The following is a 27,941-nucleotide window of genomic DNA, read 5'->3' on the forward strand; positions in this document are numbered from 1 at the left end:
GGAATCTGGCTTCCTGTAACTTGAGGAAGTATTATTGTTTTCCTGTTGTGTGATAAAATGTATTGGCTAAATTATTGTTTTATGTTGAAATAAGTGCCCACTGGAACAATAGTTTCTATTTGGGGGAGAAAAAAAACAGTTCAGCCGTTTGATCTTTGCAGTTTAGAATTTTTGCATGTATTTTATCTGAACTTGTTGATACTTTAACCCTTCTCTGTCCTGGAACTGTATCTCAAACTATTACCTACAGATATACAGGGCTGAATTCTCATAGTTAAGTACCTGGTTGTTGTAGTTATTGTTGTTGTAGATTTATTTATTATTGCATTTTTGTAAGTGCACAGTTGTAAGTGCACAGCACAATTAGGGCCTACACCATATTATATTTAGCAGAGAATGTTTTGATATGGAGGGCTAGATACCATATTTCCTGTACCAGGTTTCTTTATTATTTCCCACAGTGCCAAGTATGGAGTAGTACTTCTGTTCCTAGTTTGGGCCTGTGCACTATGAGGAGAAAAAAACAGAATACCAGAATTTGACTCAGTTGCCTTTCATATATTCCAAAAATCAGTTGACACTGAATAGTCTAAAAATTTATAGTGTACCCGGAGAGGACTACTCAAATGAAATGTTTGTAGGGCTTTTAAGGAAGTAGAAAATAATTTTATGAGGATTAGAAATGTTACGTGTTTGTGAATGTGTATATATATGAAGATCATAGAATCATAGAATAGCAGAGTTGGAAGGGGCCTACAAGGCCATCGAGTCCAACCCCCTGCTCAATGCAGGAATCCACCCTAAAGTATCCCTGGCAGATGGTTGTCCAGCTGCCTCTTGAAGGCCTCTAGTGTGGGAGAGCCCACAACCTCCCTAGGTAACTGATCCCATTGTCGTACTGCTCTAACAGTCAGGAAGTTTTTCCTGATGTCCAGCTGGAGAGAGCTTCAAATTACAATTGAAGGTGAATTTGGAGGATCCTGGTTAGACACCAGTGTTGATTAGTTTCTACCTGACATGTCTTTTGCAGGATGATTCCTTATCTGCATTCTGGTTGAAGTCGTAGTATTCACTTTAGTGATTGGGCGCATACCATTTAAATTCCTTTTAGACACCTGTTTCCATTGCATCAACATTAACTAAATGCTGCTGGATATATAATATCTCTCTGAAAAAAAATCAAAATTACATTGTGAAGTTCACCCACACGATGATGCAAGTGAATATATTATTTAGCTAAATGGAACCTTTGTTTAAAAGCAATATACATCAGAATACCAGATGCTGCAGACAGGATGACTGTCACTCTAGGAGTCTTCTGTCTCATCTGTCAGGACAACTCTACGATTCTTGTGTTGTTTCAAAATGGGAAGCAGACTTCCTTCATGATTTTAATATCTCTAGTACTAGGCCTACGTCATTGTTGCTACACATTGATTTTGTTTCTGAAATGGAATATGGCAGGTATCGTTTACACATTTAGGATTTGCAAAAGCTGCCACTTGCCTTATTCGGTAATTGGCTGGTTTGCCAAATGAGTCGCGTCAAACAAAATAAAATTAGAGTTGCCAACTGAAAGAGGGCACCTTGAGTGCTAAACGGTGATATGGCAGGCCCATAACTTTCTTTAATGCAAGCTGTCTTAGCAGGTCAGTTCATCAGCTGGAACGTTGTAGTCTGTGCTACAGTCCTCTAGAAAGGACCAACTAGCTCTGTTTCTGTACGAACGGGAGCTGTCGATCACATATGTGAATCACAGAAATGGGAGTTGTTTTGGACTAAAAAAACGAGCATTCCTGACCACTGGCGATGTTATCTCGGGCAGATGGGAGTTGAAGTCCAAAACATTTGAGAAGCACCAGATTGGTGAAGGGTGCATTATGACATTTTCATGAAACTGGGGGGAAATATTTGACAATGGGTGGCCTCTTTAGTGTGGAGATTGAAATCACATTGGCAGCAGCCATACATTTACGTTTTTTATTGGAAAATTGTTTAGGGAAATGGTCTGGATCAGAGAAGTAAATTTACCATCATGATACTTTAATCGGAGCCATCCCCAAGCGTAAAAAACAAACCAACCATTGTCATTAACCTTCTTTAATACAGGTTCTCTTAGCAAGCCAGATCATCTGTTGAAGTGTTATAGTTCATAGTCTGTACTGCAATCCTCCAGGGAGGACAGTTTAGCTCTCGTTCTGCACGAACGGGAGATGCCGATTGTATATGTGAATCACAGAAATGGGAGTCGCTAAAATGATTAAAAACTACAGCAACTACAACAACACCCTCATGAAATATTTTGTGAGGTTCTGAGTTCCAATTTTTGTTCAGGAAAAGCCTCAGCAGGTGGCTTTGTAAAATGAACTAAGTTTTAATGTATTTTATACTTACTGTTGTTCCCCGCCTCAATCCAAACAGAGAGGTGGGTAACAAATAATAATAATAATAATAATAATAATAATAATAATAATAATAATAATAATTAACCTTCACTGGCTGGCAGGTGAAGAAGTGGGTTCAAATCCCTGCTCAGCCATGAAGTTGACCATGTGATCTTAAATCTCTGCAAGAGCAGACCAAAGGTCCGTTTATTTATTTATTTTGTTACATTTATATACTGCCCCATAGCCGAAGCTCTCTGGGCAGTCCATCAGGAAAGGAAAGGAACCTCTCGTGCAAGCACTGAGTCATTACTGTCTCTTGGAGGGACGCCAGCTTTCAGTGACGTTTTCTTGGCAGGCCTTATAGCGGCGTGGTTTGCCGTTGCCTTCCCCGGCCATTATTACCTTTCCCCCAGCTAACTGGGTACTCATTTTATCGACCTCGGAGGATGGAAGGCTGAGTCGACCTGAGCCAGCTGCCTGAAACCAGCTTCCGCTGGGATCAAACTCAGGCCATGGGGAGAGTTTCAGTTGCAGAAACTGCTGCTTTACCGCTCTGCGCCACACGAGGCTCATACTGAGTCCATACGAGTCCATCAAGGGTGACATAATATTTTCCCCACCCAACAGTGTCATTTTGAACCTCTGGCAGGAAGCACAGCTTACGAATGTGATAGGCAACACATTACTCTTGTGCTTTAATTTTGGATCCACCATTTTTCTTCTTGTTATTTTTAAGAAGGTTATTTTAACTAAAGTGTTAAGATACTTCATACCTGAAACACTTTCTACCACTATATCTTTCCTTAACCCTATTCACCCTGGTTAGCGTTAGGTCAGTGCTTTACCTAGGAGAAATGGACAGATCATAGTAGTCCCAGAATCAGTTGCATTTATTACATTTATATGCTGCCCCATACATCACTCTGCTTGTTCTAGAGTCCACCTGCTTCACCAGTACTTCCAGATTGCGATGGAGAATTATGTGAATGGATAAAGATTAACATTGATTTTCCCCTTCCCCAAATTATTTTAAAACTGTGTCTAACGACAGCTCTATATCTATTAAACTTTCTCCCCTTGCCGTACACCCCCTTTGATAACCATTAGAGCATAAAGAGCAAAGAATTGTTCCAATGAGGCTGATGGGAAGAGCTTAATTGGATAACCCCTTTCGTTACCAGTTTAATACACACAAGCATATTTCTTGTCAGGGACTTTATTGAGAAAACAATTTGAGGTCTTCTGTCGTTAAACTCTGCAGCTACACAGCTTGCCTCTTTGAGGGTGGGGTGGTGGAAGTGTGAAAGAAAGAACAGAACAGCACGTCTTGAAAATGAACACACAGGGGTAGAATATGTAAACAAGGGGAATTGTGTGCTTAGTCACTAATGACATCAGTCAAGTATAATTTAATGCCTTGCCATCTTCATTAATATGGGGAGGGGGGTGTTAGATAAAACAATGATTTAGATACTAACCTGTTGCATTTACGATTATATTTGCTTGAGATAATATGTAGCGAATAAGAAAATGTTCCTCCTGGTCTCATGTTAATAGAAGCAATGGACCAAAAGGATCAAAGAATCATTTCAATACAGTGTTTCTTCTAACCATCCCTTTAGGCAGTTCAGAAGGATTTGTTGATCAGGTTCAGGGCTAGGCAGAAGGTAGATCCTCATATGTTTTGGACTTCAACTCCCAACATTCCTGCCCTATGGCATTGGTGCCAGGGAACTGAAGTCCAAAACATCTGGAGATCTACCTTCTGTCCACTCCTGGTCACACTTTACCGATCAGCCTCTTAATACAGTTTTTTGTTGACTGCAGCTACCAAAGCCATTTTGATTCTGAAACCAGGTTTGAGCGCTGATTCATATGGATCCAGGAGGTCGGTTTTCTCCAACACGGTTCAGAACTGTTCAGCATTGGATTACGTGGGGCTGCCTTTGAAAACGGTCCGGAAGCTTCAGCTGGTACAAAACAGGGCAGCACAGTTACTAACAGGGACTGGCCGACGAGTTCACATTACGCCAGTCCTTTTACAACTTCATTGGCTGCCAGTCCAGGTCCGGGCCCGATTCAAAGTGCTGGTATTGACATTTAAAGTCCTAAACGGTTTGGGGCCAGGTTATTTGAAGGAACGCCTCCTCCCATATGTACCTGCCCGGACCTTAAGATCATCTACAGGGGCCCTTCTCTGTGAGCCCCTGCCAAAGGAAGTGAGGCAGGTGGCTACTCGGAGGAGGGCTTTCTCCGCTGTGGCACCCTGGTTGTGGAATGAGCTCCCCAGAGAGGTCCGCCTGGCGCCTACACTGTACTCCTTTTGTCGCCAGCTGAAGACCTTTTTATTCTCTCAGTATTTTAACAATTAATTTTAACATAAATTTAAATTTTACTGTTCTAACTCTGTATTTTAATCTTATATCAATTTTGCTGCATGGTCTTATCCTGGTTGTGCTTTTTATACTGTATTTTGTAATTGTGCTTTTAACATGTTGGTTGTTTTATTATGTTTTTAATTTTTGTGAACCGCCCAGAGAGCTTCGGCTATTGGGCGGTATAAAAATGTAATAAATAAGTAAATAAATAAACAAACAAACTGGTCTAACACCACAACATAGTCTAGCCTGCCCAAAATGGCATATTGAATATGGGGTGATGTCAGTGAAGATCCAGAGATATACTTTGGGGTGCATTAATGCTTGCCTTAAAGAGATACAAGCGTTAGGATTCCCCAAATTCTTTCCTGGCTTGGATTAATGTAAAGGCCAGAGAAAACTTCCCAAGTTGGGGTCAAGCAGGGGAGTCTACTCTCTATTGATTTGCACAGGGTCTGCTTTAAAAGGGTGCACGCAAGAAAACCTGTTGATCAGATTTTTTTCAGAAATTAGCAGAACTATTTCCTGATTTCAGATTTGCCACTACTAGGTGGCCCCTATTTTGAATGTGATCAGAAGTAGGACTATATATTAAGTTACTGCTGAAAGACCAATCAGTAGCTTACTGCTTTTTCCCCTGGAACATTTGTGTGTGTGTGTGTGTGTGTGTGTGTGTGTGTGTTAGGGTGACCATATTTGGGAAACCAAAAAAGAGGACACCTAGTGTGTGTGTGGGGGGGGAAGCAGCTTTCTGAGTCCTGCAGAAAGTACGTTATTCCCCCACCACCTTAAAGAACCCGACTGGAGTGGAGGAGGGGAAAGGATTTCATTCTGCACCACCACCATCCACTCCAATTGGGGCCTTTTCTATAATGTCCACGAATGACCCACTTTCCCCTTTAAGACCTCAATTGGAGCTCGGGGTGGGGGAATGATGTGACTCAAGAAAGCATGTCATTCCCTCCTGCCATGCTAATGGCAGCCTTAAAGGGGAAGGTGTGTCATTCCAGGACATTATTGAAAATGATAGAAAATCCCCCCTGACACCATGGAAAGAACAAAAACCAGGACAAATCCGGGGAAATCCTGACAGTTGGTCACCCTAGTGTGTGTATCTGGTGGTGGTGGTGAAGGAAGCAGCTAGTATAGTTTAGTACGACGGAGTGTCCCTTTGAAAGAAAGACTCCTCCATGTCCCCCTTATTTTATGGGATTATCGCATGGGTGTTATTTTCTTCTCTATGTAGGGAGGAGGAACATCTTCCTCACTGAAGTGCATCCTGTACAGAACTGAAATACTTTCTTACTGAGATCTTTGCTAGGTAAACAAGAGATGTTTGCAAAGGTTGCTGGGCTAGATGGAACCTCGGTCTGATCCAGACAGAGCCTTCTTACGTTATGTGTGCATTTCTTTTGATGAACTTAAAAGGGCATCCTTGATTAATTGGTCTGCTGTTTTAAAACCAAAGACAGAATTTAATTATCAATATAAATACTTACAAAAACTGTGGGTGGTAAGCATCATATCAGGAAAAGTACTGCCAGTTCTCTCTCCTTTTCTTTAATTATATGTTAATTAATATATGCAAAAGTGTCCTTCCCGTAATAAATGTCACAATATACGGCACAGTTAAAAATGTTTTCAAACAAAGCAGTTGATTTTGCACACACACACACACACACACACACCTTTGTTATACATGATATAATTTGCTAATTTCAGGAAAGTGACTTTTTCCTGTAAATTATAAGTACCCATAAACCCATAAGGAGCTGAATGCCTGATATCCATATTTATAAATAAATAGATTTAGGTGACACAAACATCTGAACAGACCACCATCTGTGTAATATATCTGCTGAGAGATTGAATCCTCTAAGAAAGTTCCTTCCACGATACATGTATGTGTTCCCTATAAATGAAGTGTGTGGGTGTCTGCCTATATACATTTCTTCAGAACTACTGTTTATTTATTTGAAGATCCACCAAGATTTAGTCAGTGGACTCAAATGCACATGTTTATTCAACCAAGACTACTGATCACCCTGTTTCTGTAAGACAGGCCAGCATGATTATCTCCAGGAGAGAAGGCCGAGGGAAAGATAGAATCATAGAAACCTAGAATAGTAGAGTTGGAAGGAGCCTATAAGGCCATCAAGTCCAACCCCCGCTCGATGCAGGAATCTACCCTAAAGCATACTTGACAGATGGTTGTCCAGCTGCCTCTTGAATGCCTCTAGTGTGGGAGAGCCCACAACCTCCCTAGGTAACTGGTTCCATTGTCGTACTGCTCTAACATTCAGGAAGATTTTCCTGATGTCCAGCCTGAATTGGGCTTCCTGTAACTTGAGCCCATTATTCCATGTCCTGCACTCTGGGAGGATTGAGAAGAGATCCAGAGAAAATAGCTTTTGCATCAGGCTATGAAGTGATTTGAACCAAAGACTTCCTGGGTCATAGCTTATCAACTTAACATGGGCAGAGCTGAATTAGTGGCCCTGAATATTTGGGGGATAAAAAGAAAGTTTGGGGGGAATGTAAAATGCCCTGGGGAGGGAATCCAATTTTCCTTTCCCCCTTTCCCCATGGCTATTCCCAGCCACAGTGTGTGTCTTCTCCATTCTTCTTCTGGTGATATTTTATTGCTACTCTCCCTGCTCAGTCCTAGCCAATCAGGGATCACTTAGTGAGATGATGTCATGCCACCAATCACAATATCGGTGCTGCACTATGTCAGCAGGCAATGTAACTGCTGTAGTACAGACAAAAAGGATGTGAAGAGGATTAGGGGACTGGAGACAAATCCCCCCTTCTTCCTGTGCTGCAGCAATTCCATTCCCCTCTCCCCCTTATGTAGTGCAGCACAGCAATGAAAGGGAAACAGCATTTCCCACTTCTCCTAGGCTCCCTTACCAGTCAAATGCTTGGACCCTGTTTGCAGGTTCCCCAGAGCAATGCAGAAAAGGGGAGCAGGATGTACCCAGTTTCAACTCACAGACAGGGTTGTTGCTCAGTCCGAGTCTTAACTATTGCAGTACGCTAGCTGTCCCAGCTGATACATACATCATAATGGGCAAAATCCAGCCTGTCTTAAGCTCTGCCTTTGCGGGTAGGATTTAAGGATGCTTAACACTCTTTAATTACAAACAATGGATCTTAAAGGCACTGGTTCTAGAGTGAGCCCCGTGTTCTTCCCCCAAATTCCTCCTGCATGGGATTCAGCTTATTAACACAATACAATTTCTTTCTTTCTTTCTTTTTTCATTCTTTCTTTGATACTTTATGTTTTATTATATATCAGAGAAATTTAAAAAGAAAGAATGGGTTTTTTTTTGAAATCACACACCACCCTCCTCTTGAAATTAGAGTGTTATGGATGACTGATACAAGAGAACAAGAATGGGGGTGGGGGGAATTAGTCTACTCAGCGAGGAAAGGGTGTGTGTGTTCTTGAATACCAAAATGGCATGATTTTCCTAATAAAAAGGGTAGCCGAACAAGCTGCCTGTGATTCGGATTCACCAGGTTTCACAAGAAATGCATTCATTATAACGCCAGACGCAGGCCCCATTAAAACACAACAACAGCAGCACACACACACACACACACACACACACACACAACCCAACCCACAGTGTTCTTCTCCGTTCAGCTGAGTTTCTCACACCCACCCACCCAATTACAACTTCTTCTTTTTTTGCCTTGCCAGAACACTGCTCTGTTTCATTACTTTCTCATGCCATTGCTTCTTTTTTCTAGGCAATTCCCAAGACCAGCCTGCTTTCTCTGCTCCCTTTCCCACCACCAGGTTTCCCTGCTGCAGCAAAGGAACTGTTGGGCAGTTTTTGATTTCATTTTTTAAACAACAACAACAACAAAACCAAACCAAACTGTTGCCCTGAATACCTGCCTGGAATAACTGGTAGCTGCAGCTGTTCACCAGTAATTATTGGGACGTTAACCTTTCGGGTGACCATTTGTATGCATGCAGCACCTGGTCAAATTCCCTCTTCATCACAACAATTAAAGATGCTCACGCTAGACATGACTCCTGCAGCTTTAACTGCAGAGTGATGCAGAGGGAATTTGACCAGGTGCTGCATGCATGCAAGTGACACCTGCTGAAATTCCCTTTTCTACACGACTGTTAAAGATACGAGAGCCCTGTCCTTTTCAGATGGTCACCCTACTTTAGGTTGCTGGGTTTTTTACAGGCCACCAATAAAGGAGAATAAGCAAGCAAGCAAATAAAAAAAAAGAGTAAATGATCAAGAAAGGGATATGCGAATGTATAGATCTTGAGGCTCCGTTTCTTAACACTAACTGAGTATGCATGAAGTCAAGACTGGACAAGAATGTATAATACAGAGCCTTGCTATCTGCTGAATCACTCTTGGAGAGGAATATATATATATATATATATATATATATATATATATATATATATGAACAACAAAGGCTTAAAGAAGCTGATCCTAAGAGTGAGTGAAGAATCCAGGACCTACTCATAGAAACGAAGATCCATAGATCTTCAGCTTGGGACTCCATGTATTTTTCGTCATTTTTCTCCCTCCAGAGCAATAGCTAGTTTTCAGTAGCAACAAAGAATAGAATAACAGATGTTTTATATGCTAAGTGGTGTGTGTGTGTGTGTGTGTGTGATAGAGGTAAAGAGTAGGTAATCAGGTTAATTATTTCCTATTCTGGCCCGAAAGGATGCCTCTTACAATAATTAAAGAGAATGTATTAATATCCCTTTATGATTTCCATTGGCTTCTTAATTCTTCTTTGAGGTACTACTAATCTAAAGCTGTCATATTTGAAAGGCGTTAGGAAAACAGACTGGCTTTTGTATCGGTACTGAGCTCTCAAGAAATTCCTTGGGTATGCTGCAGCTGGTACCAAAAAGAAAAGAAAAAAGATAAACCATTGATTGATTTTGCTGATAAGAAAAGGGGAGATAATGGGCCTGTTCAGACAGCACACTAAGCCATGGTTAAGCAACTAACCCTCACATGACACACTAAGTCATGATTCACACAACATGCTAAGCCATAACATTTAGCTCAAAATGCTTAACCACTGTGGTTTAGTGTGTTGTCTGAACAGGGTCACTGTGATCTGGGAAAGGGAGTCTATGAATCTCCTGAGAAGAAAGAGAGTTATGTGCCTCAGGCTCTTCCTTCCAGTGGAAGTGGGTTGTGAAAAGAATACCGGCTTTGCTGTCAGTTTCACTTTAGAGACCCCTGAAAACTGAAACATGTGTCAGTGGGGGTCCTTCATGGGAAAATCTCAATGGCCTCAATTCCCATTCAAGAGGCAGCTGGACAACCTTCTGTCAGGTATGCTTTAGGGTGGATTCGTGCATCAAGCCGGGGTGGGTGGGTGGGGTTGGACTTGGTGGCCTTATAGGCCCCTTCCAACTCTACTATTCTAAGATTCTATGCTGGGACAGTGAATCCAATTAAGACTGTTAGCTGGGTATCTGTGAAACCCCCAGCTTATTTCTACTAAGATTTCATAAAGTTTCGTACAAATATATGAGAAAACACCTTGTTTAGGCGTTCCTCCTCTTTCTTGCATTCCGTTTTCTGTTGTAAAATCTGGCTATTTTTTTGTACTGTGTTGCACATACACGTCTACCACCCACACGGACATACACATCCACACCCACACCATGGTCTTTAAGATTCAACATCTCTGTTTTGTTTCCTATGCGGCTCAACCCATCTCTCTCTCTCTCCTCTCTCTCTCTCTCTTTGTGTGTGTGTGTTTGTGTACACAGTCACTCACTCAGCTTTCCCCCGTCCTTTTCTCCTCTCGAATTCATTTCTGTCCTTGCTGTCTCTTCTCTAAGTAACGCTGCTCCCACTGCTTATTGGAAAAGGCATCTGATATAAGTGGGGCTTTGTTTGGCTGAAGAAGGCAAGCAAGGAGGGACACCTTTTTGTGCCCTTCTCAGAAGCAAGGTCCAATTTCCTTTGGAGTGAGAGAAGAGGCAAGCCAATATTCTTGAACACCTTCGCTTGCCTGAAAGGAGCTCGCAAATTGTGGAAAACATTTCACATATCAAACATGTCCTTCCTTTGGCGGTTGACATCATCTCCTTACCCTGCTATGGGGAAGTTAGCCATTGCTATTGCTGCACATACCATGCACAACATGTCTCCAACTCATTTGGAAGAGCCCTGCGGCACCCTTGACCCCTTATGGTGGGGTGACCAACTGTCAGGATTTCCCCGGATTTGTCCTGGTTTTTGTTCTTTCCATGGTGTCAGGGGGGATTTTCTATAATTTTCAATAATGTCCTGGAATGACACACCTTCCCCTTTAAGGCTGCCATTAGCATGGCAGGAGGGAATGACATGCTTTCTTGAGGCACATCATTCCCCCACCCCGAGCTCCAATTGAGGTCTTAAAGGGGAAAGTGGGTCATTCGTGGACATTATAGAAAAGGCCCCAATTGGAGTGGATGGTGGTGGTGCAGAATGAAATCCTTTCCCCTCTTCCACTCCAATCGGGTTCTTTAAGGTGGCGGGGGAATAACGTACTTTCTGCAGGACTCAGAAAGCTGCTTCCCCCCACACACACACACTAGGTGTCCTCTTTTTTGGTTTCCCAAATACGGTCACCCTACCTTATGGAAAAGGTGAAACGCAGAGCTTCAGTCATTGGGAACTCCCTTCTGCATTTTCTGTGTGCAAAACGTGCACAGAGTGTGACACATTAGCATTGATTTTGTCATATCAACACACACACACACACACACACACACACACACACACACACCAGCATACAGAAGGGGGTAGTACTGAAGTAAGGTAATTTAACCTCATATACATTCAGAGTTACACACTGTAGCAATCCCCTAAAACTGATGCTCTGTGCTTGTATGTGTACATTGATTTTTAGAAGCAAATAATTGTGGCATTGGTTGTAGATTAGGAAGACTTCTCTAAGGTAGGGCTTTTTTAATTTGTGTGTTTGCGTGTGTGTGTGTATGTGTGCGCGGGCGCAGGGTGCCTGCCTTTCTGTTGACTTGATTGGCGAAGGAGAACAGATGCTTTTGAGTCACTGCAGTCAGTTCATCCAATGTGGGAATTGGAAAGGACCCCTGAGAAAGCTTTTTCTCCTGTTGCTACTGCTACACGTTGCACTTTAAATGCAGTGGTGTTCAATCAGACCACTGACAGCTGCCTGGAAGAAAGGTGGGAATGACCGCAATCTTATTTGGGCTGCAGGAAATTAACGGTTGCCCTCTTTGGTCTGCAATTATTAATGCATTTCTTGCATTAACTTTTGTTGTCTTGAAAACAGCCTGTGGGAATACTAGTTCGTGTGTGTGGGTGGGTGGGTGGGTATTTTTAGTGACATATATTTATTTAGCCAGCAGTGCCCCCCCCCCAAATAAAATAAATAAATAAAATGACTAGTTCGGTTACAGGATGTTTTCATACATGGGGATTTTGTATGGGTTCCTTTTCTTTTTCTTCTTTTTGCATTTTGCTTTATTCTTACTTTATCCACCTCCTGCCACTTTTGGAGAAGAAGCGAATGCAATGGTTTATTTAAGGAAAACTGTAATGAAAGCACAGACTCCAGAAAGCACTGCACTTTTCAAAACAAGATTATCAATACATTTTAGAATTCGCTTAAGCTGCCACTGTGAGATGTAAGAAATAGAGCAGTGGGTGGACAGCAAAAACTTGACTTAGGCTATAGCTAGACCTAAGGTTTATCCCTGGATCGTCCAGGGCTCAAACCTGTTCATCTAGGTGACACACAGGGGATCCAGTGCTCAGGCAGGGGCGAACCCTGGATGATCCCAGGATAAACCTTAGGTCTAGCTGTGGCCTTAAACACAAAACTAGCATTACCTGGATTTAAGTTGCCAACCTTAGCCAAGAGCAAGACCATCATTATTATTATTATTATTATTATTATTATTATTATTATTATTATTATTATTATTCCTGCCCAGATTCGTTGCTACTTTGGAAATGAATGCTTCACACCTGCCTGCCTGCCTACCTTTCTGTCTCCCCAGTCTCTGCATATTGTGCAAATAACTGGCAATACAGCCAACGACTGATCAAGTTATTTCAGAGACCCTTGGTCCTAATGTCCTAAAACCTTATAGCAAAGTGGTGTGTTCTGAGCAACCTTACACAGCCGCAAGAGCTGGTGATGCTGTATTGCCACCCCTAACATTCAATTCACATAGCAACAGGAGTCTATGAGAACCCACCTATCATTTCCCCATTCTTGGGAGGGATTCTGTTGCAGTTGTGTATGTATATCACTTCCACCTTCTCAACTGGAGCATTCTTGTTGTGGCTTTTTTTACGCAAGGCATCAAAAATAAATATTTATGCCAGAAAGCATTGATGCTAGATTTGAAAAGAGCTTGTATCTGATCTCTTGCGTATTCGAGAGCTACGTTCTTTACCAGGCATGCTCCAAGGAAGGATATCATGAGTCGTAGAATCTGCATGAGTTCCTCTTAGCATCACGAAGATATGGTTTCTAAAACAAATAGTGAGAGCTACTATGCCACCTCTACTCCAGTAGGAGGCTGCCTGTAGCCATCCTGCGAAATGCCAAAACCTTCAGCTGAAATGTAACCGGCACTGGAACAAGCACATTTAATTTGGGGTGGGGCTTTGCAGTGAAGAAGACGCTTCTTCCTAGCATAAGGAGCCATATCTACCAGTTGGTGGTCTGTAGTTCAATTTGGGGTGTGATTCGTCAGTGTTGCGGAAGAAGCTAGGCAGAGTCACTATTCCTTCTCTAAAGCTTGCACCCATTCGTTGCACAGGGAGAAGGAACGTGTGAAATAAGCTTCTCAAGATCAGCTCCTGCTTTACAAGTCACAGCTTTGGCAGGGGAGGGTTGAGGCAGAGAGTGGAACTCAGTTCATGCCTCTTGGGCGTTTGATGAACCACCCACCCACCCAGACTTCTTCAAGCAGGTGTCAGCCGTCTGCTTCGTACCTCTATTTGCTTCAAAGCAGTGACATTTGGAGTTAATTAAATACCAGATAATTTCGTGGCATTTGCTTCTGCCGCCGCCACTCATGAACTACAGGTAAAGCATGCGTGTGTGTTTTACAGAAAAGCAAAAAAAAACCCACCACCCATCTAGCTTTTTTACTCCAACGGTAGTCTTTCGCATCAGCATGATATGAAAGAGAGAGAGAGAGAGAGAGAGAGAGAGAGAGATGCACCTGTCTGATTTTGCATTTGTAAAAAGAACCCCAAAAAACACAGGTGGAATGTATAGGCCCACAGAATGCTTGCAAAGCACACTTGGTGACTGGCCAGAGGTTTGGGTTGCCAAGTTCAGAACACAGGGACCAGAGACAACAAACAGCTGTTAAAGGGGGCAGAAATGTTTAAAGGGGACAGAAATCATGCAACAAAGTGACTTTGTTGGGCAGTTTTGCTGTTTGTACTTAATTGCATCCATGCCAGCAGTCACCCGTCCTGGCCATCCAGGGTTGCATTACCTTTCTTCTCTAGAGCCTTGCTATAGCAACGAGCAGGCTTCTCTCACCCCCCCACCCCACCCCCTGTGTGCAAAGGTAGCTTGCTGCATTACACTGAAGATTTTACTCCTTCGCCAAATACGCACAGTGAGCTTTCCGCTACTGCAAATGCATGTGAGGCCTCCTTTTGCCTTTCATCAGTGCTCTGTAGGGCACAGACAGATGGATTCCCTTACTTTTTTGGGGTGGGGGTGGGGGTTACTGCATACAACTGTGAGTGGGGAGGATGCTATGAGATTTGAAATAAGCCTTTGAGGAATTCGGGGCAAAAGAAGAGGAGGAAATAGCAATTTGAGGCAGGTTTTCTGTTGTTCTCCTTACCCCTAGACCACCAAATGAGATATTATGATAGGGACTGTTTCAATGCAAGATGAGAAAGAGAGAGAGAGAGATGCAAGGTTTGGGGTGGGGGGGTTGATGGTGGGGGGGTTGGTGGCTCTTAAAGCAACTTGAAAGTGAGCTGTGATTCTAAGCCTCTTGCAGTTTTGACAAAGTTATATATCTGGCACAGGAACATAACTCTTCCCCGGTCAGGTCACACACGCACCCCACCATAGACTACATACTGATTTCACAGGTAGCAGATTGGGGAATGGGGGTGGGGAATGGTTTTTCACTGCCACACTTTAAAATCCAACAGTAACATGGAACGGCTAGACACAGAATTCCCAAACCACCAGGAGGTCAGTTTAAACGTGGCCATCTCTGTGGCATGGCTGGAGCCCAGCTTTTATAGCTTGTCTCTATATAGGCGGGAGAGGTTCAATGCATGCTTCCCACCCCTATATAGGTTAACAACTCAGGTAATGTACACCAGTCTGTAAAAACTGTAAATGCTATTTCGCTTTTATTTTAAACATATTTTTGTTGTAGTTTTTACAAAAAGAAAATTTCAATAATTGGTACTTTTTTCTTTCTTTTTTTACACTCTCAGATTGGTTTTCGGAATATTGACAGATCTTTAAAGAGAGCTGTTGCGTGAAATATTTTATTTCTTTTTTGAAAGTTGAATGTCTTGAAGGTTTTAAGCCACAATAAAGCTAAAAGATCAAGTCTTTTTGTTTTTTGTTTTTGTTTTTGGGGGACAGCTCCGCTTTTTAACAATTTCAGCAAACAAGGGCACCGGTAATCACAAGTCAACCCTCATCCAACTGTCTTTTTTATTCGCCCACTGCTATTTGGTTGCACACTGTGTTAAATCCCCCACTGGAAAATAATTAAATCACACCTCACATTCCCTGGCTGGCTGCTGGTGGCAAGTGCAGGATCCATACTCATTAATGATCACCAGAGCACCTTCAATGTGGTTGGGTTTGTAATCAACGTAATACTCCTGGGCTGACATAGCAGCCATTTGATGCATGGTCTGTTTTTGTTTCTGCTTTCGACGCTGTGTCACAAAACATTGTCTCAGTTGCCTAAGGCTGGCTGGGAAACACTTCCATGAAACATACAACACCAAAACCACTATGAGGAAAGAGAAGATGAGAGCCATGGTCCCCGTTACCACCTTGTGGATCTGAACGGCGTTCTCGGCGTTCTCGTTGGGCATAGTTACCGTGACGGCATTTGTCGTTCTATCCCCTTCGGTATCCTGCATGTCGTAGCTGAGAGTAGCCGGGCTGTAGCTGAAGGTTTGGTCACTGTTGTTTGCTACAGCAGACAGTAGGTCAATGTCAGTTGTTGGGTCGGTTGCATCTTCACATAAGTGGAAAGCATATACTGCATCTAAGACGTCCTCGCCCTGGGCATATTCAGGAGTGGAACACAGTAGGTTGCTGTCATAGCGGCCTTTAAAGTTGCTTAGCCAAGAGGCCAAGGCGCAAATGTTACGGCCACAATCCCAGACATTTGCAGAAAGGCTGATGCTAATGAGGGACTTCCAGGAGTTGAGGATTCTTGGGTGAATGTAGGTGAGCCTGTTGGAATCCAGCTGGAGCGACTGGAGGTGAGGTACACTTTCAAAAACATGAGGTTCGATGTATTCAATCTCGTTGCCCGAGAGATCCATTTTTTCTAATTTCCATATCCAGTCCAAGGAATTCACCACAATTGTGACCTTATTCCTCCGTAGGCAGAGGGAGTGCAAGGACAGGAGCCTGGGGAAATGGGCCAAGTTCACTTTCACCAAGTCATTGTGCTCAAGGTGCAACTCGGTGAGTTTGAACAAGCCTGCAAAGGAGTTTCGAGCCAGGCTTTTCAACTGATTGTATCCTATGTCGAGAAACTTCAGGCTGCGGCAGTCTTGGAAGATTCGAACAGGAACAAACTTGATGGCGTTGGACCGCATGTGCAAAGTCGTCAGCTTCCGCAAGCCATGAAAGAGGTCCGGTTCCAAAGCCTGCAGGTTATTGTAAGATAAATCCACACTGCGCAAGTTAGGCATGGGCCGGAAGGTGGTGTTGGGCAGTTGGGTGATTTTGTTGGAACTCAGGGTGAGTTCTTTCACTCTCCGCAGCTTTTGAAAGGCATTTCCCTCCACTGAGCCAATGTGATTGTGATCCAGATACAGCCACGTGAGTTGCATTAACCCTGTGAACTGTCCATCAAGCAGCTCAGGAAGGCTGTTGTACCGCAACGACAAGCCCATCACGCCCGACAGGTTGTGCGGCATCTCTGTGAGATTCAGCGACTCGCAGTACAAAAGCCTGCCCTCACACCGACAGAGCTGCGGACACCCACTATTCACGGCTGGAAGCATTTTGAAAAAGATACCCAGTGTGCACAAAATCAACCCTGGGGGCTTCCTCAACAGCCAGTTTAAACAGACACCAATAAGAAGGAAATCCATTAGCAAGAATATCCCCAAATGTGCTTGAGAATGTCCATTGAACCTTTCGTTCGTCAGTTTCCCTTTTTTGTACAAATTCTACATCATATTGTATGTCGGGCAGGGGACAAGGGGACAGGGACGAGGCAAAAACAAGAGAATCATGGGGCCAAGTATTTCACTTTTGGGGATTTTTTTTCCTCTTGCTGTTGTTGTTGTTAGAAAAAAGCAGCATGCAGAAATCTGTACAGCATTAAAGTTCAGAGGCATTCAAAAGGTACAAGGGATTTTGTCCATTTTAGATGCCGCAGCAAAGGAAAGAACAATTTCTTTTTTTTTAAAAAAAAAATCTCTCTCTCTTCACGAAAGAATGAAATTAAAAAGTGTCTTACCCACCCTTTTCCAGAGAGTGACAAGCTCCATTCAGCAGCCTCCTTTGTGTTTGGACTTAATTATATGCAGGCTAAAAAAGAGCGCTCTGTTGCTACAAATTCTGTCTCTTTCGGCTTTCTGCGAGGCTGGCAGACTCACAATGTCTCACTTTGCTTCGTCTCAAAGGGCGAGAGGCATGTCCAGCTAGCTTTTTTTTTTCCTTCCCTTATTTTTAAGCTGACTCCCAGGACCTTCAAGTTTCAGAAGTATGGGCATAAGGCTGGATCTTCCTTCCTTCCTTCCTTCTTTCCTCTCTTTCTCTCTCTCGCTCTCTCCCTCTTTCCTTTTTCTCTGCAGTTAATACTGTGACGTGCGGAGAGAGAGAGAGGAGGATAAAAAATAATAACAAAAAAGGAAAAAAAAAACCGAAAGAAAGAAGCCCCTTCCAAAAACTCTTTACTTAACAGCTCCCCAGGATCTGACAATCTCTTTCACGTCCATCACTGGAGACGAGCGGCAAGCACCTTTTTTTACTCCACTGAGACAGCTTACAATTCATTCACTGACCGGACCGGCTAAAGATGGCTTTATTTCCCATTCCTGGTTCGCTTTGCTTGTTAGGAGATGCTTAGAGCAGAGAGAGAAACAGAGAGAGACAGCAAGGCTCTCCTTCCTTCCAGCCGAGCAGTATGTAGCTACAGCATGCAGAGGCACCCAACGCACACTGAGTGTCGTAAGCTGTTCATGATTGTATGCTGCGCTGTGCTTCCCAGACATGGGCAAATGGAAAAAGGGGAGGGCATAAAACCAACATTTTAGTGAACCAGTAAAGGAATATATGTTCTCTGATGAAATGGAAAATACTTTAAGCCTTCTCACTATTGCTCAAACACACACACACACACACACACACACACTCACGCACACACACCCTCTGACAGCTGCAGCGGCAAGACATGTCTAAGGAAGGAACTATGAAATTAGATGCCCTTTTTGCTCTCTTTCTCTCTCTTTGTTTAAAGGGTCCGAGTACAGAAGACACATAGGGATACAGCGTGGGATGGGTGGCTGTGTTCAGCTTCCTGGCTTTTTGGAGGAATCTGTTCAAATGACGACCTTTGGAGGAAACGCTGTTGATTGTGATGAGGTTTTGACTTTTCCTTCCGTGGCTTAGAGAGAGGTGTGTGTGTTTGGGAGCACTCGTGTTTTCTTTCTCAATTCGATGGCTGTGCTTAGGAGAGCGAAGCTCTTTCCTGTTTCTTTCTGCGATCTCTCTCACCCCACCCCACCCCCCAACCAAATGAAAGCGAGGCTCTTGCAAATACGTACTGGGGTGCATGTGAGAGTGAGTACTGGTCGGTGGTCTTCCCGTTCCGCATTAAAGAGAGAAAATAATGTTTTTAGCATTTGCTCTGGCTAATGTCGTATTTGTGACCAAAAAGGAAAGGAAGGTTGCAGTGCTGTGTGCATACAAAAGAGTTATTCAGGCATTTAGAATGCTGCATTTATGAATCAATCTACCATGCAATTTACTTCTGGTGTGTGTGTGTGTGTGTGTGTGTGTGTGTGTGTGTGTGTGTGTTTGTGAGAGAGAGAGAGAGAGAGAGAGAGAGTGGGGTGTTGGGAGTGGGGAGGATTAGACCCCCAGCTTTTTAAGATTGCGCTGCTGTTTTGTTAAATGGACCAAGAAATGCCTGCCTACTAATTTTCAGCCATCATTAGGTATGGAAAAGGCCATTGTTGACTGGCATTTTCTGCATCCTTTAAGGAAAGAAGTGCTGCTCCGTTGCCAGGGTAATGCTGTCCAATCTTTTGCCCATTTTGCAAACACACCTGAAAGTCTGCTGATGGCCGATGCTTTTGGAGCAGGCGTTTGAGGCTTAAAGATCTTGACACCTGCATTCTCGATCCTAGCACAATTGACATATTCTAGTGTGTGGAACAAAATCAGCATGTCCCTCAAGATCTGTTCCAATGAGGTAGGTGGGATGGGGGACATCTTGTTGTCACTGACAACAGTATTTCCTGAAATCTAGGTTTCTTCTGAATTTGTTGGAATGTGCTTTGATGCATGCATTCAGCATCTAGTAGAAAAGTAAAGAAAAAAGGAAGATTAGTGTGTTTGAATTTCTATTCCTGAGGAAATCCCCCAAACTTAGCCGATGGAAAATATTACCAAAGAAGAAAACAAGGAGAAACATTCTGGCGTAGTGTGCAAGTTCAAAATATGGATTCCCCCCTCCCCCTCCAAAGTTCAATCTGACCTTTTCAGCATTTCCTTCTCATGTATTTTAATATGTAGAACTGGAAACTTAAACAAAATGCAATGCTTATCCCAGCTTTAATACTTCTTCTTCTTCCTCCTCCTCCTCTTCTTCTTCTTCTGGGGGAGGGGGGAGGAAGACTCAGGCTCCTCCTCCCGCTTCTTTATTCCTGTACAGGCGGCCCTCTGCTGCTGGTCCCGCCCAGTGGTAGCCGTGTATACAAAACCAGCAGGGGAGTTGGTCAAAGGCAGGCAACCTGGGGAAAAGCTGTAAAATGTATTGCCAAAGGCTGCACAGATGCATTAGGCAGTAATGAGTCTGGATACACCTGGAAGATTGCTTCGGCCACAGAGGTTCTGGATGCATTTGGCACAGCAGATTTGCATGGGTTAAGAAAGCAATTATTTTGCCCACTCAAAGGATTTTTACTACCCTACGCAAATAGGGACTCAGCAAATTTGCCTTTTTTGACGAATGTGTTGAACAGTTTTGGACGTGTGTGTGTCAGAGAGAGAGAGAGAGAGAGAGAGAGTTATATTGCATTATAATAAGCTTTTTATCTCATTTTTAGTTTCTGATTTCTTTATAAATGTGAGATGTTCTGGTGGCTGAAAGAGGACAAAGAATAGAGGGCTAAAATTGGGTAGCTGCCTTATACCATCAAACCATTGGACCACGTAGCTCTGTATTTTCTACACTGACTGGGAGCAGCTCTGCTGGGTTTTTAGGCCAGAGTCCTTTCCAGGTCCTCCTGGAGAGGTCAGTCATTGAAGCGGGGACTTTTTCCATATAAAGTATTTGCTCTTCCAATAAGCTTCAGCTGTTCCCCTTGACTCAACGAACTTGGAGCAAGGGTGGGCAGCTTCTCAGGTTTGCAAGCTGTATTCCGTCCCCGGGAAACTGCTTTGGCCTGTGCCACAACCCCGCTTTTCTGCATTTGCTGTGGTGGCACCAAACATTGTGGCAATTGTGTATGGAAAGGAGGCACACGGGGAGAGCTGCACTTTGGATAGACTGCCAGGAGCGTGAACCTGCTTGCAGACATGGCACATGCATTTCTTTCCCTGCAAAATAAATGTCATTTCTGTTGCCACTGCAGCTGCATTAGGAAGGGGACTTAGCAGGACCCGAAAAGATGGCCATGGGAACATCACATATAGCTCATGGGCTATTTCTTGTAGGGATGGGCAAACATGTGAGGGTCTCCGAACTCGATGTTCAGTTCACCTTGTTCATGTTCCTGAACATGATCTTTCTTTCTTTTCACAAAGGGGAAAATGTGCATTTTTCTATTGGGTAAATGCACATATTTAAAAGTGCACACCCAAATGTGTACTTTCTCCCCATTCAATAAAGTGCAAAGCATACACATTTTCTGAATGGGCTCACAAGTTTGGAAACATGCAAACATTTTCTCCAAAAACGTGCACACTTTTGCATTTGGGAATGTGAAAGGGGGCTTGTTCAACTGTTGTGAACACAAACCAAATCCTGGTGTGAACCGTGGCAGGATTGAAGTGCCCAGAGAGCTTCAGCTAATGGGCAGCACAGAAATGTAATAAATCAATAAAGTAATTGTTGTTTCGTACAGCATGACCCTCTTCAAGTTTACTCAGAAGTAAGTCTCACTGTGTCTGGTCAGGCTTGTTCCCTGGTTATTAAGTACAGGACTTCAGCCTTAATGTGTAAAACTAGGCAGAGTACAGAACTCTCTCGAAAACAGGAAAACATGATCCTAGATGGACAACTATAGGAGTGTAATGGGGGGGGGGGGGGAACTAGAATCCTTTCTTCATGTAAGTAGGGATTATTATCTTATCTTGCTTGCCAGCCTTATCAGGTACCCTGGATCATGTAAACAGCGGTGTATATTTTCAAGTGGGGCTGTGCACCCACCTCAGCCCGAATCTGGAGTGGTACTGGGTCTGCCCAGGGTACCCCGAGGCCAAAGCAGGCCGGCACTGAAACCTTGGGGGCACCTCGGGCCAATTCAGGGAGGTGCTGTTCCCTTCCCACCACCCGTCTGCCTGGGAAAGATGGTGCAACGCCGACTGTGAATCCAGGGGAGTCCACTGCCCCTGAGACTTATCTGAAACTTATCCTCCTCCTCTGATTTAAAGTTATTGCAGGAGCTCTTTGTTTTTAGTATATCTATGACCTAAAACTACAGCAGCTGTAAAAGGGAAATAGCCCCTTTGTTTTATAGCATGGTAACCTTCATCATCATCATCCATAGCCTCCGGTTCACCAGCTCAAGACTTACTGTAGGTTTGAGGCTGACACTAGGAACTGCACAACTCAAAGGCACATAAAGATAATCAAATCCAGCCTTGCCCCCGAATCTGCATCCGTCAATGACTTAAGAGTACTGCACATTATCCCTGTGTTATAGTATGCCATATCACAGCATTGAACGGAGCAAACCGTATTGGAAACGTCTGCAGGCAAGGAATGCAACAATCCAGATGGTTCACAGAGGTTGGCAAAGTCATTCAGTGCAATCAAATATCATCTACCCCCTTGTGCTCCAGGACACCTAGTGAAACTGACCAATCAAAACGTTCCTTCCTGGCTCTCTTTCTGGTGGTGGTTCAACATAGATAGATAGATAGATAGATAGATAGATAGATAGATAGATGGATTACAGTTTTATTGGAAGAACTAACTTGTAATCTAATTATTCTGGATGAGGTTTCATTCTTTCTTTCTTTCTTTCTTCTTTTTGTTTCAGTTTCAGCTCTCATTGTTGCTAATCTTATACTCCCACATTCTTCCCAAAGATAAACATGAACGTGTATAAATTAGAAGATTTAAATGAGGTTTTGTTAAAAGTTAGCAGTCAGGAGGTAAGTGTACATGCATTTTAAAGCAGACTGACTAAACTTATGGAAATTAGGATGCATAAGATCAATTTACAGAAACTCTTTGGGGGGAAAAAGTAAGCTGAAAATGCCATATTGGTAGCATTGGTGCAATTGAGATTGAGAAATCCCCTCAATTCCACTTTGTCGGCCATCCAGGGATGTATTATGCAGCATCCCTGTTATTCCAGTCAAATTTGCGAAATCCTATTATGTTGAAAATTAGAGAACATTTAATTTCTCTAGTTTTAAAACTCAGACCCTTCAACATTCCCCCCCCCCCCGCAGACCAAAGATCTACCTACCTTCACTTTTTACTTTTTAAAAATTGTATATTAAGTCTGTTTCTCCTCTCTAGAATGATCGGATGCAAAAGAGGAGAAGGTTTTTTCTACCTTTAATGGCTATGTACAAGAGGGAATTTCAAACAGCTCTCTCTTGTTACGTAGGAGATGGGGGTTGCTTTGTGTCTATAGAACAATTGTGGGCAACTTGAAGCCCTCCAGGTTTGGGGGGGCTTACAACTCCCAGCATAGCTTGATGGAAATTGTAGGCCAAAAGTTCTGGAGAGCCACAAATTGTTAACCCTTGCTTTAGAGCCATCATGGCTGAGTGTTGCCCTCCACTGTGTTGGACTACAACTCCCATCATTCCCAGAAAGTCCAACACATACAGAAGGTGCCAAGTTTGGAAAGGCCAGGAGTAGGGAGATGCAGGTTCAAAACCCAACTCAGCCACGAAGCTTCCTGGGTGACCTTGGATAAGTCACTGTTTCTTATCCTAACCTACCTCACAGGATGGTTGTGAGGAGTAAGGAAGAAAACCCCATATGCCACCCTGAGTTTCTTGGATCAAGTGAGATAAAAATAGGCATACATATATACTTATGTACACACACACACACACACAATTTTAAAAAGAATAAAACAGAACATTTTGCACTGGCGGGGAAGGTTATTTAAACTTTCCTATGTGTTTTATATTGATATTAGCCACCCTGAGCCTTACAGATGCAATATGATCAAAAGATAAATTATCAGCCTATTAGCACTTTGTTTTTAATTCCAGGCAAAAGCAGCGCACACAACTAACAACAACCCATAAATCCTATAAAAGTCTCAATGAAGTTGCATCAAAGTCAAAGATAGTAGGGCATCTTTGGATGTTATTCCCCACTGCCCTTGTGTGAAGTGGCTTCCAGTGCTGTGGTATGTGAATCCATTAAGGGGGAGGAAGAACGATATCATACTGGTACAGAACTGGGACATAAATCCATCCCAGTATGGACACCCCTCACTTACAAAACCATCTCTCCAAGATGTTTTCTTTGTGAGTCCATCATAGAATCATAGAATAGCAGAGTTGGAAGGGGCCTACAAGGCCATCAAGTCCAACCCATAGCAAGGGGAGTTCCACCTGCACAATGTGGTTTTCTCACCTCCAGCTGCATCCCCTGGTGGCCCTGAGGGTTAGGGGACCTTCTTAAAGAGCATTGGCTGTGATGTGTAGGGATGTAGTAGTTCATCAGTCTATTTCTGGTCTATGTCTCTTTCAAATGAGTCCATTCATAAATCTATTTTATCCTGTTTCCATATTAGAGAGCAAGCATCCCAGGGAACATAGGATTTTTGGGGGAGTTACCCCCAATGAGGATGTAGACACCGCTACGATGCCAGAAGGAAGACTCCAAAATCTGATCCCTGCCCAATCCAACAGCGGACTTTCCTCGTGCGAATTTTCTAAGTTATATCCATCACAGTGCTATAAAAATGGAATTGGAGTGGTGGTTTTAATTTGCCTTTGTGGCTAGCAATAGAAAAACTCAAACTTTGATCTTTACTCTGTCGTCTTTAATTTCCAAATGCACTGAACCATGATGCATTTTATAAAGGGAACATTTATAAAGAAAGAACTGGGGAGGAAAAGACGACTTCAAGAGTAGTAAGTTAAATGAGTTATTTCACTGATATTTACATCTGGAGCGCCGCTGACATTTGGTACATGGCCCCTGCTAAATGGAATTTTAAAAAGAATTTTAGTTGAATAAGGACTGAGTAAGTTAGATTAACGTGGCATTTGACCTGCTCTCCCTGCCCACAAAAAAAGAAAAGAAAAGAAGTTGCTAATTTCAGTCCAACAGAACTTCAAGGTGCTATGATAAGTTTTAGTAGCTTTCAAGCTGGTGCTTCATTAACACATTGTACGTGTTACCCTCTTTAGGTCACAGATCCGCTCATTAAGATCACCCTATTTATTTTGAAATTGTTCCAAATCACATTTATTCACCTAGATACAGTTTGTGTTATCACTAACAGCTTCCCAGATAGCAGGTGTGTAACTCTAAGATCTGTTAAGGAGGTGACCTACATTTAAAATAGTGGGTAAAACTGGGATGATGATGATGGTGATGATGACGACGATGTTGTAATAGTTTCTCAGGATCTTTCACAATATGATCTGACAAAATCCAGACAAAATGTCCCATAACCATGTCCAACACCTATGACATTTAAGGCCTCAGCTAGGCCTAAGGTTTATCCCGGGATCATCCCTGCCTGCTCCCGGGATACCCTGTGTGTCATTTACATGATCAGGGATGTCCCCAGGAGAATCCCAGGATAAACCTTAGGTCTAGCTAAGGCCTAAGGGTTCTCTTTAAAAAGAGCCTGTCTGTCTGCCTTCTGTTGTTTAACCCAGGGGTCCCCAACCCCCGGGCCACGGACCGGTACCAGTCCGTGGCCTGTTAGGAACTGGGCTGCGCAGGTGAGCTGCTTTCACCCCCACCCCCACCCCAGCATACCTGGGCGCGGAGCACCATCTTGAAAGCTTGACCCGAACCTTTTTGGCACCAGGGACCAGTTTTATGGAAGACAATTTTTCCATGGACTGGGGGAGGGGGCTGAGGGGATGGTTTTGGAAAGCCCAACCCCCACGCCCCCACTCCAGCGTCCTGGCTTCGCTTTGGCTGGGTGGGCGCCCAGCCGAAGCAAAGCCAGGATGCTGGGGTGGGTGGGGCGGCTTTGGAACGGCGCGCCTGTCAGGAAGCTGCTCTGGGAGACCGACTTCCAGGTGCGCCGTTCCGAAGCCACCCGCCCTCCCCAGCATCCTGGCTTCGCTTTGGCTGGGCGCCCACCCAGCCAAAGCAAAGCCAGGATGCTGGAGTGGGGGTGGGGCTTTCCAAAACCATCCCCTCAGCCCCCCCCCCAGTCCATGGAAAAATTGTCTTCCATTAAACCGGTCCCTGGTGCCAAAAAGGTTGGGGACCGCTGGTTTAACCGCTTTGCAGGAGTGTCAAAAGGCTGAGAGGGAGGTAAAGTTAATAGGTGGGGAACCCACAGTCTGGGACAGAGCATCCTCCAATAATTCTTTTCCCTGGAGAGCGGTTAGGGAACATCACTGCTTCCTCTGTCTTTAAGGAACTATCTGTGCTTTCAAGTCTACAGCGGCAATTACACCAATCCCTTACCCTTTCCTCAGAGCAATTTGGTACAGAGGCTGATGTTAGGGACATCATTATATCTGTTAGAAGATCTGCAATTTTACATCTGAGTTCTTTAAGAACCCGAAGATGGATACCATCTAGGCCCAGTGATCTATGAACATTCAATCTGTCAGTAATGTTGAAAACGTCATCTTTTGTCATCAGCCTTTGCCTCAGTTCCTCAGACTCCCTCCGTGAAAGCAGCAGGTCCAGCACAGGTCCCATATCTTCTGTAGGGAAGACAGATGAAAAGAATGCATTCAACTTCTCTGCAACCACCTTATCCTCCTTTCACTCCCTAGCTGTTTTCCTGCTTCTCGTATTGTTAATGAATTATTTATTGCTAGCCTTGAAGTTACCGTCTGCTTGCATCTCCTTTGTAAAAGTTTATGTTTTCTTTTGCCCTCCTCATTTGCACAAGATTACCATTTTCGGAAGGAAGTCTTCTTTTCTTTCATAGCTTCCTTGACCCTGCTCATTAACCATGGTAACCTCTTGGACTTGGTGTTACCTTTCCTAACCTGTGGTATACATTCTAGCTGAGCTTCTGTTACTATGGTTGTGTGAAACTTGCGTGCATTTTGAAGTGATTTAACCCTCTTGACTCCCTCTTTTCAAATTCATTTCCCCCAGTTCCCCCATTTTAGAGTTTTTGTTTATTTTTGAAGTCAAATTGAGTGTGTTTGATGTCCTTGGCAATCTCCCACTTAAATATATATTCAATCCGATAGCACTGTGGTCATGGTTTACAATTGGTTCAACAACCACTCGTATCTCATATTAGCTCCTGTGTGACACCAATTAGGACTAAATCCGGAATCATGTCTCCTCTGGCTGGTTCCATGACTAGCTGTTCTAGGACCCAGTCATTTAGGACATTGAGAAGTGTAACTTCATTGTCATGACTGGAACATGCATTTATGCAGCTAATGAGCAGGGGGTTGGACTTGATGGCCTTGTAGACCCCTTCCAACTCTACTATTCTATGATTCTATGTGGGGTAATTGAAGTCCTCCATCCTTGTTTGGATGCCTCCTTGATGTCATACTAAGGAAAAGGGCAAAGACACTCAAGCTTATCAGGATCAAGCATTACAGCATGTACATATAGTTAGTCAACAAACAGCACAGGTGATCCAGTCCATACACCTTCTTACCTTGTAGGTGTTTTGGTAGTCATTGTTAATACCCATATAGAACCTGTTCAGACAACATGCCTGGTTAATCATTTTGGGCTAACCATGAAGGCTTAGCATGTCGTGTGTAAGGTGATATCCCCTAACCATGGTACCTACAAAACCTTGTTGCTACATAACCCATGGGTGCCACAGCCGCATCATTTACACCAACCCCAGCCAGGAAATGGCAGCCCGGGGCCATGTGTGCTGCAAAGGACACTGGGATGCGGAATGGACTGTTCGGAGGACTGAAGAGATCAGTGGAGAGGTACGTGGTTAGGGTGTGCTTAGGCAAACCGTGCAACGGACCGTGGATTTGTGGCAGCAGCACTAGGTGTGGTTAGTGCTAACCACACTGAGATGTGGTTAGCATAACCACATTCTCCAAAGTGTCATCTGAACAGGATCACTACGTAGATCAAATACGAGGCTTCAAGCAGCATGCTGGCATGTTGCAATGTATCTGCATTAAACTGATTGAGTTGTCCTGGCTTCTCTCAAACAACCCTGAGAATCAGGGCATGGCTAGACCTACCGACAGAGGGGGGAGGATCTCACGATATGATGATCACGAGATCATCCCTCTCATTCTACACACAGTGCATGATATCTTGGGAGGTAGGAGGATGTCGCATCCGCCATTTTTTTGAGGAGCCGGGACGAAACCGGGATGGCTGCCCACACATCCAACAGTCTCGGGATGA

At 43.6% G+C, this 27,941-nt stretch overlaps 2 protein-coding genes across 3 annotated transcripts in view; one reads left to right on the forward strand and one right to left on the reverse strand.

The window, feature by feature from the left end:
• CTNNA2 (catenin alpha 2) overlaps window positions 1-27,941 on the forward strand; it is a 695,903-nt gene that overhangs the window by 368,256 nt on the left and 299,706 nt on the right. The window lies entirely within an intron of this gene.
• On the reverse strand, window positions 15,408-17,397 carry LRRTM1 (leucine rich repeat transmembrane neuronal 1). The gene has a single exon (XM_063135328.1). The coding sequence runs from the start codon at window positions 17,101-17,103 to the stop codon at window positions 15,535-15,537; it is 1,569 nt and encodes a 522-aa protein (XP_062991398.1). The 5' UTR covers window positions 17,104-17,397; the 3' UTR covers window positions 15,408-15,534.

This window comes from Elgaria multicarinata, chromosome 10 (assembly GCF_023053635.1).
Source record: "Elgaria multicarinata webbii isolate HBS135686 ecotype San Diego chromosome 10, rElgMul1.1.pri, whole genome shotgun sequence".
In the NCBI taxonomy this organism is placed as follows: domain Eukaryota; kingdom Metazoa; phylum Chordata; class Lepidosauria; order Squamata; family Anguidae; genus Elgaria; species Elgaria multicarinata.